This window comes from Rhinoraja longicauda, chromosome 7 (assembly GCF_053455715.1).
Source record: "Rhinoraja longicauda isolate Sanriku21f chromosome 7, sRhiLon1.1, whole genome shotgun sequence".
Taxonomy (NCBI): domain Eukaryota; kingdom Metazoa; phylum Chordata; class Chondrichthyes; order Rajiformes; family Arhynchobatidae; genus Rhinoraja; species Rhinoraja longicauda.
In genome coordinates, this window is record NC_135959.1 from 377,765 (window position 1) to 392,657 (window position 14,893).

General features: G+C 50.0%; 1 protein-coding gene across 1 annotated transcript in view; it reads right to left on the bottom strand.

The window, feature by feature from the left end:
• The window catches only part of LOC144595009 (F-box/WD repeat-containing protein 7-like), a 119,711-nt gene that overhangs the window by 12,569 nt on the left and 92,249 nt on the right, over positions 1–14,893 (bottom strand). The window contains exons 4-5 of the mRNA XM_078401925.1: positions 13,849–13,931; positions 3,944–4,079 (exon numbers count right to left, since the gene is read on the bottom strand). Of these exons, the coding sequence (XP_078258051.1) occupies positions 3,944–4,079; positions 13,849–13,931 (219 nt within the window). The remainder of the gene's footprint in view (positions 1–3,943; positions 4,080–13,848; positions 13,932–14,893) is intronic.

A 14,893-nucleotide genomic window follows, 5' to 3' on the forward strand; every position in this document is an offset into this window, starting at 1 on the left:
CAACACGCTATCTATCATACATACACTGATCTCAGATTACAACTGCATTTCAATGAGGTACGTCTGAAAGTAAGCACGCAGCTGCAGCAGGCAGTGAAGAAAGCCAATGCCACGTTGGCCTTCATTGCGCGAGGATTTGAGTTTAGGAGCAAGGAGGTCCTACTGCAATTGTACAGGGCCCAGGTGAGACCAGGGTATTGTGCACAATTGTGAGGAAGGACATCATTGCTGTTGAGGGAGTGCAGTGTAGGTTTACCAGGTTAATTCCTGGGATGGCGGGGTTGACATATGATGAAAGAATGGGTCGACTGGGCTTGTATTCGCTGGAATTTAGAATGATGAGAGAGGATCTTAAAGAAATATATAAAATTCTTAAGGGATTGGACAGGCTAGATGCAGGAAAATGTTCCCCATGTTCAGGGATTCCAGAACCAGGGGCCACAGTTTAAGAATAAGGAGTAGGCCATTTAGGACTGAGATGAGGAAAATCTTTTTTACCCAGAGAGTTGTGAATCTGTGGAATTCTCTGCCACAGAAGGCAGTGGAGGCCAATTCACTGGATGTTTTCAAGAGTTAAATTTAGCTCTTTGGGCTAGTGGAATCAAGGGATATGGGGAAAAAGCAGGAACGGGGTACTGATTGTGGATGATCAGCAATAATCATATTGAATGGCGGTGCTGGCTTGAAGGGCCTACTCCTGCACCTATTTTCCATGTTTCTATTTTTCTAGAAGGGATAGGATATCAGGACTGATTCTCGTGCAATGTGTAGACAGGAACTGCAGATGCTGGTTTAAACCGAAGATAGACACAAAAAGCTGGAGTAACTCAGTGGGACAGGCAGCATCTGTGGAGAGAAGGAATGGGTGACGTTTCGGGTCGAGAAGGGTCTGGAAACGTCACCCATTCGTTCTCTCCAGAGATGTTGTCTGTCCCGCTGAGTTACTGCAGCTTTTTGTGTCCATATTTTGTGCAATGTTCCGTGGGTGTACGGGTCAAAGTATGTGATGCTCAAAACAAAGGGCAACTTCTTCCAATGTTTCTCTGACATTCCCATATAACTGTCACCGCCTTAATCACACATAAAGCATCTAATCCTCCCACAATGAGCGGTTCGTCCAAAGATGCTGTACCATGCACAGCAGGCAGGTTAAGAGCAATTCTTTGGCAGCCATCGGGAGAGTTACTCAAGGCAGAGGGACCATTTTCACAATGCTCCGTAGCAGTGCACATCCCGACCATCACCAGCTTCCCCCACCTCACCCCCCCAACACCAGCTTCCCCCACCTCACCCCCCCATCACCAGCTTCCCCCACCTCACCCCCCCAACACCAGCTTCCCCCACCTCACCCACCCAGCACCCCCCAACACCAGCTTCCCCCACCCAGCACCCCCCAACACCAGCTTCCCCCACCTCACCCCCCCAACACCAGCTTCCCCCACCTCACCCACCCAGCACCCCCCAGCACCAGCTTCCCCCACCTCACCCACCCAGCACCCCCCAGCACCAGCTTCCCCCACCTCACCCCCCCATCACCAGCTTCCCCCACCTCACCCACCCAGCACCCCCCAGCACCAGCTTCCCCCACCTCACCCACCCAGCACCCCCCAGCACCAGCTTCCCCCACCTCACCCCCCCAGCACCAGCTTCCCCCACCTCACCCCCCCAGCACCAGCTTCCCCCACCTCACCCCCCCAGCACCAGCTTCCCCCACCTCACCCCCCCAGCACCAGCTTCCCCCACCTCACCCCCCCAGCACCCCCCAGCACCAGCTTCCCCCACCTCACCCCCCAGCACCCCCCAGCACCAGCTTCCCCCACCTCACCCCCCAACACCAGCTTCCCCCACCTCACCCCCCCAACACCAGCTTCCCCCACCTCACCCCCCCAACACCAGCTTCCCCCACCTCACCCCCCATCAACAGCTTCCCCCACCTCACCCCCCAACACCAGCTTCCCCCACCTCACCCCCCCAGCACCAGCTTCCCCCACCTCACCCCCCCATCACCAGCTTCCCCCACCTCACCCACCCAGCACCCCCCAACACCAGCTTCCCCCACCTCACCCCCCCAGCACCAGCTTCCCCCACCTCACCCACCCAGCACCAGCTTCCCCCACCTCACCCACCCAGCACCCCCCAACACCAGCTTCCCCCACCTCACCCACCCAGCATCCCCCAACACCAGCTTCCCCCACCTCACCCACCCAGCACCCCCCAACACCAGCTTCCCCCACCTCACCCCCCCAGCACCAGCTTCCCCCACCTCACCCCCCATCACCAGCTTCCCCCACCTCACCCACCCAGCACCAGCTTCCCCCACCTCACCCCCCCAACACCAGCTTCCCCCACCTCACCCCCCCAACACCAGCTTCCCCCACCTCACCCCCCCAACACCAGCTTCCCCCACCTCACCCCCCCAACACCAGCTTCCCCCACCTCACCCCCCCAACACCAGCTTCCCCCACCTCACCCCCCCAACACCAGCTTCCCCCACCTCACCCCCCCAACACCAGCTTCCCCCACCTCACCCACCCAGCACCCCCCAACACCAGCTTCCCCCACCTCACCCCCCCAGCACCAGCTTCCCCCACCTCACCCACCCAGCACCCCCCAACACCAGCTTCCCCCACCTCACCCCCCCATCACCAGCTTCCCCCACCTCACCCCCCCATCACCAGCTTCCCCCACCTCACCCACCCAGCACCCCCCAACACCAGCTTCCCCCACCTCACCCCCCCATCACCAGCTTCCCCCACCTCACCCCCCCAGCACCAGCTTCCCCCACCTCACCCCCCCAGCACCAGCTTCCCCCACCTCACCCACCCATCACCAGCTTCCCCCACCTCACCCACCCAGCACCCCCCAACACCAGCTTCCCCCACCTCACCCCCCCATCACCAGCTTCCCCCACCTCACCCACCCAGCACCCCCCAACACCAGCTTCCCCCACCTCACCCCCCCATCACCAGCTTCCCCCACCCAGCACCCCCCAGCACCAGCTTCCCCCACCTCACCCACCCAGCACCCCCCAACACCAGCTTCCCCCACCTCACCAACAGTCATGTTGCCTTCTCCTCACCCAATTCCAAAACAGCATGCAGAAGGCCACGGAGCTCGAGTAACTCAGCGGCTCAGGCAGCATCTCTGGAAATAAACACTTTCTCTAAACCAGCATCTGGAATTCTGTTTCTAAATGTTCCAGCATTTAGTTTGCTCGGCTTGCTTGCGCCATATGACATAGCAGCAGAATTAGGCCATTCGGCCCATCGAGTCGACTACATACCGAACAGCACAGTCTGCGTGTACAATGCACTCACCACACGGCACAGTCTGCCTGTAGGCTACACTCACCCGAGCACAGTCTGCCTGTAGGGTACACTCACCTGAGCACAGCCTGCCTGTAGGCTACACTCACCCGAGCACAGTGCGCCTGTAGGCTGCACTCACCCGAGCACAGTCTGCCTGTAGGCTACACTCACCAGACCGCAGTCTGCCTGTAGGCTACTCACCGGACCGCAGTCTGCCTGTAGGCTACACTCACCAGACCACAGTCTGCCTGTATTCACCAGACCACAGTCTGCCTGTAGGCTACACTCACCAGACCCCAGTGCACCTGTAGGCTGCACTCACCAGACCACAGTCTGCCTGTAGGCTGCACTCACCCGAGCACAGTGCGCCTGTAGGCTGCACTCACCAGACCACGGTCTGCCTGTAGGCTACGCTCACCAGACCGCAGTCTGCCTGTAGGCTACACTCACCAGACCCCAGTGCACCTGTAGGCTGCACTCACCCGAGCACAGTGCGCCTGTAGGCTACACTCACCCGAGCACAGTCTGCCTGTAGGCTACACTCACCAGACCGCAGTCTGCCTGTAGGCTACACTCACCAGGCCGCAGTCTGCCTGTAGGCTGCACTCACCAGACCCCAGTGTGCCTGGACTCACCTGGAACATGCCGAGCCACTCCTGAAGATCAGTGGGGGGCGTGACTGATGTTATACGTCGCCGATGCTGACCTGGGATGTTGCCGTTTCTGATGTCTCCAAAAGTGGTGGTTGTGTTGATGCAGGGCGACAGGGAACTGTGGGCAGAGGGAAAAAGATGCAATCAAACACTTAGAGAGCTGGGACTATCCCGGTCTGCATCTACGGACAGAGAAATGGAGCAGCCCTCAGAGTACAGGCAGATGAGACACAGTGCAACTGGTTTCCAAACGGCTTGTGGACACCCTCAACTTTGTCAAGACTGTTCAGGCAGCGCCCAGTTCCTCAGCTACTCTGCGACTCCAACCAAGCCCGCTGTCATCTCCGGGAATATCACATCACGCAACGCACTAACGTTCAACTCCCGGGACTCACAGTTTGAAAGTTTGATGATTCTCCCGTTCTGAATATTTCCTCTGGACACATTGGGTTCTTTTCCTTGCACTGTTACCCGTTTAATCACTCCCAAACTGCACACCACTCACCCGCTGCAGTTGTACAGGGCCCTGGTGAGACCACACCTAGAGTATTGTGTGCAGTTTCGGGCTCCAAATTTGAGGAAGGACATTTGAAGAATTTGAGGGAGTGCAGCGTAGGTTCACTAGGTTAATTCCCAGGATGGCGGGACTGTCATACAGTATGTCGAAAGACTGGAGCGACTGGGCTTGTATACACTGGAATTTAGAAGGATGAGAGTGGATCTTATTCAAACATATAAGATTATTAAGGGATAAGACACGCTAGAGGCAGGAAACATGTTCCCGATGTTGGGGGAGTCCAGAACCAGGTGCCACAGTTTAAGAATAAGTGGTAGGCCATTTAGAACGGAGATGAGGAAAAACTTTTTCACCCAGAATTGTGAATCTGTGGAATTCTCTGCCTCAGAAGGCAGTGGAGGCCGATTCTCTGGATGCTTTCAAGAGAGAGCTAGATAGAGTTCTTAAAGATACGGAATCAAGGGATATGGGGAGAAGGCAGGAACGGGGTAGTGACTGTGGATGATCAGCCATGATCACAGTGCGTGGCGGGGCTGGCTCGAAGGGCCGAGTGGCCTCCTCCTGCACCTATTGTCTTGTGAAAAAGTTGTCTCCAAGATCCGGCTTAAATCTCTCACCTTAAGCCAGTGCCCTCTAGTTTTAGAATCCTCTACCCTGAGAAACAACCCAAGCGTTCACTCTATCCATGCCCCGCATGACCTTGCACACCTCAATAAGATCACCACTCCGCCTCCTACACTCAAAAGCAGATTCGCTGACTATAAACTCTCCCTGTAATACAAGACCACAGGTCCAGCTAACATTGTGGTGGATCTCTTCTGCACCTGCTGCTGAGATAATCAATCTGCACCATTAACTCCATTTGACGCTCCACCAAAGATTCCCAGCATTTCCTAACTTCGTTTCAGATTCCAGCAGCTACGTAATGTTCTCTTTGTCGTGACTATTCTCCAGGGTCAGGCCTGATGGGTACAGTGGGAATATAGAGGCAACTGTGGGGCATGCTTGTTGTTTGACCACAAAGTGATACAGTGTGGAAACAGGTCCTTCGGCCCAACTTGCCTACCCTGGCCAACATGTCCCAGCTACTCTAGTCCCACCTGCCTGCGCTTGGCCCATATCCTTCTAAACCTGGCCTATCCATGATCCATGGGCGGCACAGTAGCGCAGCGGTAGAGTTGCTGCTTTACAGCGAATGCAGCGCCGGAGACTCAGGTTCGATCCTGACTACGGGTGCTGCACTGTAAGGAGTTTGTACGTTCTCCCCGTGACCTGCGTGGGTTTTCTCCGAGATCTTCGGTTTCCTCCCACACTCCAAAGACGTACAGGTATGTAGGTTAATTGGCTGGGTAAATGTAAAAATTGTCCCTAGTGGGTGTAGGATGGTGTTAATGTACGGGGATCGCTGGGCGGCACGGACTTGGTGGGCCGAAAAGGCCTGTTTCCGGCTGTATATATATGATATGATATGATATGATATGATATGAATAAGCAGGGTGTTTCATAATCTAGGCAATGACTCATGGAGGGAACAGGAGTGGTTCTCCTGCAGTGTGGATCTAACAGGTAGAGTTCGTGCCTTCTAGAAGCTAGTAAAATGGATGTTAACTTCGCAGCAAACCCCATACTTGACCTGTTTAAATGGTTGGGGCAATGCCAATGGACATTCACTCAAACTAATTCATCAAGATGTCTGATGAAACTGGAACTAAAATGAGAAAAGAAAAACAGTTGCAAAAATTATCAATGCGTATTTTAACTAAAAATCTTAATTTTCCCCTGGTTAATCAGACCTTTCAGCATGTAATATATAGTAATGAGTAGGCTCACGAAAGCAGCAGATGGTGATTAATATGCAACTCACTCACGCCAATTCTTTAATTTCATAGAAAATAGAAAAGGCACCAGATGACACGAGCCTCAATCACCTCTTCCATGTCCCAGCGCCCACGTAAAAGCTGGGATCAGCACCCGGAGCCAGGGACAGCCCCTACGCTGATACACCATGGCCACGTGCTCAACTGCATCACCTCCCCCACCTCAATCAATGGACCTTTGGACCAGTGTTGGGGGAGTCCAGAACCAGGGGCCACAGCTTAAGAATAAGGGGGAGACCATTTAGAACGGAGATGAGGAAGAACTTTTTCACTCGAAGAGTTGTGAATCTGTGGAATTCTCTGCCTCAGAAGGCAGTGGAGGCCAATTCTCTGAATGAATTCAAGAGAGAGCTAGATAGAGCTTTTAAGGATAACGGAGTCAGGGGGTATGGGGAGAAGGCAGGAACGGGGTAATGATTGTGAATGATCAGCCATGATCACATTGAATGGTGGTGCTGGCTCGAAGGGCCGAATGGCCTCCTCCTGCACCTATTGTCTATGGACATTTGTGTAGGAAATTATCCTCTTCTCAGATGTGACGTAACCGTTGTGGTCCACAGGCGATGGTCAGCTACAAGTCCCTCACTGCAGAGGCCCAACCACCGCTGAGCTGGGTGGCAAGGCCGCGAGCAGGGGTGGAGGGAGTGTTCTGGGACAGCACAGACAAGAGCAGTGGAGCAGTGTGTCAAAACAACACGAGCACGATCCCAGGAATGAGTGGGTTAACATATGATGAGTGTTTGTCGGCATTGGGCCTGTACTCGCTGGAGTTTAGAAGGATGAGGGGGGACCTCATTGAAACGTACAGAATAGTGAGCGGCCTGGATAGAGTGGATGTGGAGAGGATGTTTCCATTAGTGGGAGAGTCTAGGACCAGAGGGCACAGCCTCAGAATAAAAGGCTGTACTTTTAGGAAGGAGATGAGGAGGAATTTCTTTAGTCAGAGGGTGGTGAATCTATGAAATTAATTGCCACCGAAGGCTGTGGAGGCCAAGTCAGTGGATATTTTTAAGGCGGAGATTGACAGATGTGAAAGGGTGTCAGGGTTTGGAGGGGGAAGGCAGGAGAATAGGGTTGAGAGGGAGAGCCATGAGTGAATGGTGGCATAGACAATCTGGTGAATGGCCTCACTCTGCTGCTAGGAGTTATGATGTGGGATACAGCGGCTTTGGGGAGGCTGTGGGAGGGGTCACCAGAATGTTGCCGGGCGAGAGTATTAGCTAGTGAGAGGTTGGACAACCTCTGGCAAGTCAAATCAGGGCAGGATCTTCACAATTAATGGTAGAACAGAGGGATCGAAGGGCACAAAAACAGTTTCCTGAAAGTGGCATCACGTATAGAGGGCGGTGAAGACCACGTTTGGCACATTGGCCTTCATCAGTCAGGGTGTGGAGTATTGAAGTTGGGACATGATATTACATTTGTATAAGACATTGGCGAGGCAGCATTTGGATATTATGTTCAGTTTTGATCACTGTGGATCACAGGATTGGGAAACTTTCATAGGACAACAGAAGGTAACAAAATGGGCAATACGGGCTGAAAAGATAAAGTACGAGGGGAAGCTGGCCAAGAATATAAAGAAGGACAGTAAAAGCTTCTTTAGATATGTTAAGAGAAAAAGAGTAGCAAAGTCAAATGTGGGTCCCTTGAGGGCAGACACGGGTGAAATTACTAAGGGTAACAAGGAAATGGCAGAAGAGTTGAACAGGTACTTCGGATCTGTCTTCACTAAGGAAGACACAAACAATCAATCTCCCAGATGTACTGGAGGACAGAGGATTGAGGGGGATAGAGGAACTGAACGAAATTTGCATTAGGCGAGAAATAGTATTGGGTAGACTGTTGGGACTGAAGGTTGATAAATCCCCAGGACCTGATGGTCTGCATCCCAGGGTACTCAGGGAGGTGGCTCTAGAAATAGTGGATGCATTGGTGATCATTTTCCAATGTTCTATAGATTCAGGATCAGTTTCTGTGGATTGGAGGATAGCTAATGTTATCCCACTTTTCAAGAAAGGAGCGAGAGAGAAAATGGGGAATTACAGACCAGTTAGCCTGACATCGGTGGTGGGGAAGATGCTGGAGTCAATTATTAAAGAGGTAATAACGGTGCATTTGGATAGCAGCAAAAGGATGTCCAAGTCAGCATGGATTTATGAAAGGGAAATCATGCGTGACTAATCTTCTGGAATTTTTTGAGTATGTGACAAGTAAAATGGATGAAGGGGAGCCAGTGGATGTAGTGTATCTAGACTTTCAGAAAGACTTTGATAAGGTCCCACAGGGGAGATTGGTGACTAAAATTAGAGCACCTGGTATTGGGGGTAGGGTGTTGACATGGATAGAGAATTGGTTGGCAGACAGGAAGCAAAGAGTAGGAGTAAATGGGTCCTTTTCAGAATGGCAGGCAGTGGTGAGTGGAGTGCCGCAAGGCTCAGTGTTGGGGCCACAATTGTTTACCATATATATTAATGATGTGGATGAAGGATTTAGAAGTAACACTAGCAGGTTTGCAGATGACACAAAGCTGGGTGGCAGTGTGAACTGCGAAGAGGATTTTAGGAGGTTGCAGGGTGACCTGGACAGGTTGAGTGAAGTGGGCAGATGCGTGGCAGATGCAGTATAATATAGATAATTGTGAGGTTATCCACTTTGGCGGCAAAAACAAGGAGGCAGATTATTATCTCAATGGTGTCTGGTTAGGTAAAGGGGGAAATGCAGCGAGACCTGGGTGTCCTTGTACGCCAGTCACTGAAAGTTGGCGTGTAGGTACAGCAGGCAGTGAAGAAAGCTAATGGCATGTTGGCCTTCATAACGAGAGGATTACAGTATCGGAGTAAAGACCACATCTGGAATATTGTGTACAGTTTTGGTCTCCTAATTTGAGGAACCTCCAGTTTAAATTCCATTTGGAATATTTTGGAGGACCAAGAACCAAGAACCAAGGAAGGACATCCTTGTAGTCGAGGCAGTGCAGCGTAGGTTCACGAGATTGATCCCTGGGATGGCGGGACTGTCATATGAGGAAAGATTGAAAAGACTAGGCTTGTATTCACTGGAGTTTAGAAGGATGAGAGGGGATCTTATAGAAACATATAAAATTATAAAAGGACTGGACAAGCTAGATGCAGGAAAAATGTTCCCAATGTTGGAGGATTCCAGAACCAGGGGCCACAGTCTTAAAGTAAAGGGGAGGCCATTTAAAACTGAGGTGAGAAAAAACTTTTTCACTCAGAGTTGTGAATTTGTGGAATTCTCTGCCACAGAGGGCAGTGGAGGCCAAATCACTGGATGAATTTAACAGAGTTAGATAGAGTTCTGGGGGCTAGTGGAATCAAGGGATATGGGGAGAAGGCAGGGAAGGGTTACTGATTTGGGATGATCAGCCATGATCACAATGAATGGCGGTGCTGGCTCAAAGGGCCGAATGGCCTCCTCCTTCTCCTATTTTCTATGTTTCTATGTGCTATAGGAAAGATGCCATTAAGTTGAAAGGAGCACAGAGAAGATTTATGAAGTGGTGAAGCAGGACTTGAGAGGTTGAGCTGTAGTGAGAGGGCTGGGCTGGCTATGGCTTTATTGTTGCAGGAGGGGGAAGGGTGATCTTATAGCCCATAAAATCATCAGGTGAAAACACAGTCTGTTCCCCAGGGTAGGGGAAATCAACAACAGGAGGGCACACTTTTTAAGGTGAGAGGGGCAAGTTGAACTTATGGGGTACATTTTACACACAGAGGGTGGTGGATATATGGAATGAGCTGTCAGTGGAAGATATTTAAAGCTCATTTGGAAGGTGCATGGGTTGGAAAGGTTTAGAGGGATATGGGCCAAACATGGGCAAATGGGTTAGTTCAGATGGGCATCTTGATCAGCATGGATGACATGGACCAAAGGCCCTGTTTCCATGTTATATGACCCTCAGCTTTGGAGGCACAACGGGAATCCTGATAGAAATGTATACGGTTATGAGGCAGACAGCAGAGATGGTCTCCTCCCAGCCCACTCCACCCCCCATGTTGAAATCCCAAATATTAGTGGCCAGAGAAAGTTTAAAGGAGATGTGCGAGACCAGTTTAAAAAAGAATATGAACAAAGAGTATTGATATAAAGAGTGATATAAAGATGGTGCTTGGAACATGCTGCTGGGGAGAGAGAGGAAAGAGAGTGGTAGAAGCAGACATGATAATGTTTAAGAGGCATAAAGGGGTATGGATCATGTGCGGACAGATGGAGTTAGATTGATTTAACGTAGACATCGTGGGCCGCAGGGCCTGATGCTGTGCTGTTCTATTCTTGATATTCATAGAAATGTTTCATTTGGCCTGCTTAACCTTGACCCTTTTTGTAGATATAATCTAGTTTCATCTCTGCACTACACTGGTCATGCATGAGAAACACAGCCACCCTTAGTACGTGTTGGACTTTGAACAGGTGCAGAAGACTTCAGTTGTTCCTCTCCCAACACAGAAACATCAAGACAAGCTAACACATCCATGCAGATCAGGAAGCGCAGCACAACTGATGATTTCCTTTATAAAACTCCAACAAAATGAGCTGTTACTCTCAGAGCTTCAAAATAAAAGCAAACCTCTTCACCTCCATCTCCCCCACTCAGGCCCCTCTGGTCTTTCTGAAGTGCCAACGATGTTGGCAACAAGTACTGAAGCAGCACTTGTGACAAGAGCAGCTGGGCTTTCAGTAAAACACACCTGGCTGGATATGTGCCCTCACTGCACAGCAGTACAGACACTGGCTGTCCAAACCTGAGCTGAGTACAATAAACCCTTCCCAGAGCCAAGGTGTGCTGGGCCATTGCTGGCTCTCAAACAGCAGGGTACAGCACCAGCTAGGTAGGACAGGCATGCAGAAATTTAATTAACCCAGTCACAAAGGAACAGCACAGAGCAGTAGGCAAATAAATTAATATCATATAGCTGACTACATTTTACCTCAGCATCTTTGCTGTACTTAAGTCATTGATTGTATGAAATGCTTTGAGATATTGATGTGCATTAACAGACATTTGAACACAGGAAGCCAGGCTTTTAACACTGGAAATCCACATTTGCAGAATGTACAGTGTGCTATTAGTATTAAATCTATAATTATTGGAGATTACATCTTGATATACTGTTTGGACATATTTACGATTGATTTTAGTAGTGCCTTATACTCCAAAATGACATGTGGCTGGAATCAAAAGTAATTTTTTCAATAAGGATTATGTAAACAATTTGTTCTTTTAGTTCTTGTTCTTTGATTTTCTGCAAAGCAGTAACTCTTAACACCAGAGGGAAAGCCTATTGAGTGAGTTTGAGTGGTCATTGATGTAACTGCTGCATGTTACAATGCTCCAATCCACTGGTCACACCAACATCAACCTCTCCCTGCACTCCACTACTCTCCCGCTTCAAGGAACCCTCCATCATTCTCGTCTCCATAGATAATACAGCGACCCGTCTCAATGACCATCGCCCAGTAGTTCCAACATCTACTGTGAGGAGGTGCTTTGAAGGACTGGCTCTCATTCGCTTCAGTCTTCTGGACAATACAAGTGCATGAACAACAGCCTTGCAGGACATTCACCCCTGGATCACCTTGACAATAGGAATACCTTTGTCAGGATGCTTAGGAACATAACTGCAGATGCTGGTTCAAATTGAAGGTAGACACAAAATGCTGGAGTAACTAGGCAGGTGACCCGCTGAGTTACTCCAGCATTTTGTCGTCAAGATGCTATTCACTGACGGCAGCTCAGACTTCAACACCAAACAAATAAGCTCATCTGTAAAATCCCAGCACGTGCCGTGGGATATGCCCTGCAGCCGGCCTCTGCACAACCTGGACAGTGGGCAGCTCCAATTAATCAGAACAGTTCCTCCACCCTGACACTGGTGTCCCTCTGAGCTGTGTACTCAGTCCCCTGCTCCACACTGTCCCCTGCTCTACACTCAGTCCCCTGCTCCACACTGTCCCCTGCTCTACTCAGTCCCCTGCTCCACACTGTCCCCTGCTCCACACCCAGTCCCCACACTCAATCCCCTGCTCTACACTCAGTCCCCTGCTCCACACTGCCCCCTGCTCTTCACTCAGTCCCCTGCTCCACACTCAGTCCCCTGCTCCACACTCAGTCCCCACACACTGTCCCCTGCTCTACACTCAGTCCCCTGCTCCACTCAGTCCCCTGCTCCACACCCAGTCCCCTGCTCTACACTCAGTCCCCTGCTCTACACTCATCACTGTGGCCACGTACAGCCACTGCACTGATGCATCATCAACCACGCGACAATTTACAGGAGAGACTGGGAACTCACGTCATGGAGTCAGAACAACAAACTAGCCCTTAATGTTAAAAAAATGTTTCCTGACCCAAGGAAGCCAGGAGGTGAACACAACCCTCTCCTCATCAACAGAGTAAAGATGGTCGGCAGCTTCAAGTTCCTATACACCACCAGCAATCCAATCAGTTCCTTTCAGCATCAGTGTATTTACTTTAAGATGCCCGAGAAGATTTGACACATACACAAGGATTCTCTCGAACCTCCACAGATGCACTACAGAGTATTCTGACCAGATGCATCTAAGGTCATAAGGAGTTGGAGTACAATTAGGCCATTTGGCCCATCAAGTCTACTCTGCCATTCAATCACGGCTGATCTATCTCTCCCTCCTAACTCCATTCTCCAGCCTTCTCTCCATAACCCCTGACACCCACACTAATCAAGAATCTATCTATCTCTGCCTTAAAAATATCCATTGACTTGACCTCCACAACCTTCTGTGGCAAAGAATCCCACAGATTCACCACCCTCTGGTTAAAGAACCATCTCAGCGACTGCTCTGCTCGTGACCACCTGAATGTGCAGAGTGGTGAACGCAGCCCAGTCCATCGCAGACGGCACTCCTTTCCATCCAAGGTGCTTGCTGCCCTGGCCATTCCCTTCTCTTTCTGCTGCCTTCCGGGACATGAACTTGAAAGCTCAGTCATCCAGACTTGGGAACAGCTTCTCCACCACTATATCAGACTCCTGAACCAATCATCGTGTTCACACCCCATTCCCAAAGCACTGCCACTCATTCTTGTTGGCAGTGGAGGCCAATTCCCTGGATGCTTTCAAGAGAGAGTTAGATAGAGCCCTTAAAGATAGCGGAGTCAAGGATATGGGGAAAAGGCAGGAACGGGGTTTTGATTGTGGAAGTTCAGCCATGATCACAGTGAATGGCGGTGCTGGCGCGAAGGGCCGAATGGCCTCCTCCTGCACCTATTGTCTATTGTCCTTAATTCCGACTCAGTCATTCTATTACAGTGCTCCCACTTTCTTTTGCACTGTTGGGGACTTGCCTATGCAGTCTCGTTCCATCCTGCAGTTTTGCACTGGTATTCATCATTACAGTGTGTATACTGCTTCCTCTTGTGACCTTGTTGTAAACAAGAACTTTCATTGCATCCTGGTGTATATGACAACAGACTAATCTCATCTGATCAGTACCTGGTGTATTCTGAGCCTTTGCACAGTTTCTTTCCTGGTGACAGTGATCGCACATCAAGGCCATTCTCTGATTTTCGCTTCATCTGTGAAGAGAAAAGAGAATGTTGAGATTTAATCAACTCTGCTCTGCTGTGTTCAGTAGTCAGACCAAAGGAGCAACAACAAATAGGATAATAATAGGATTCTGGCGAGATACAAAGCTATCCTGAAAAAGGCAAATAATCAAATAAACAGAGACAGGACTAAGAATCAATCCCTCCCGTCAACCACAGACAAGATAACTACTCCTAATAACAATCCATCCAGACTTAATTGTTTTAAACTGTAACCAACCAGTGAACAAACTGTATCAATATAAGGTAACTAAGGCCACAAGTAGCCCTGAAATGTATAACAGCCATTTGGGTTGCAGGTCCTATTTTTAAGAAGTGTGTAGAAAGGAATTGCAGATGCTGGTTTATACCAAAGATAGACACAAAGTGTTGGAGTAACTCAGCAGGTCAGGCAGCATCCCTGGAGAAAATGGATGGGTGACGTTTTGGGTCGAAACAAAAAAACAAAATGAACACCAAAATTGCTGGAGTTACAGACTGCGAGGAAGGCTGTGTGAATGGATGAATGAATGAATAAGTTTATTGGCCAAGTATGTGCAGATACAAGGAATGTGCCTTGGTGCTCCGCTCACAAATGACAACACAAACAGTTAACAATTAAGAATAAAGCATAACCATATCAAAACAATAAGGATACAACATTACGGTCTAAACATGTGGGTGAAAATAAACCAGAGCAAAAAAGAGACTACAGGCTTTGGTTATTGAGTAAAACTATCACTCGAGGAAAAAAGCTGTTTTTATGTCTGGCTGTGGCTGCTTTGACAGTCCGGAGTCGCCTTCCAGAGGGAAGTGCTTCAAAGAGTTTGTGGCCAGGGTGAGAGGGGACAGAGATGATCTTGCCCGCTCCCTTCCTGGCCCTTGCAGTGTACAGTTCGTCAATGGGGGGAAGGTTGCAGCCAACAACCTTCTCAGCTGTGCGAACGATCCGT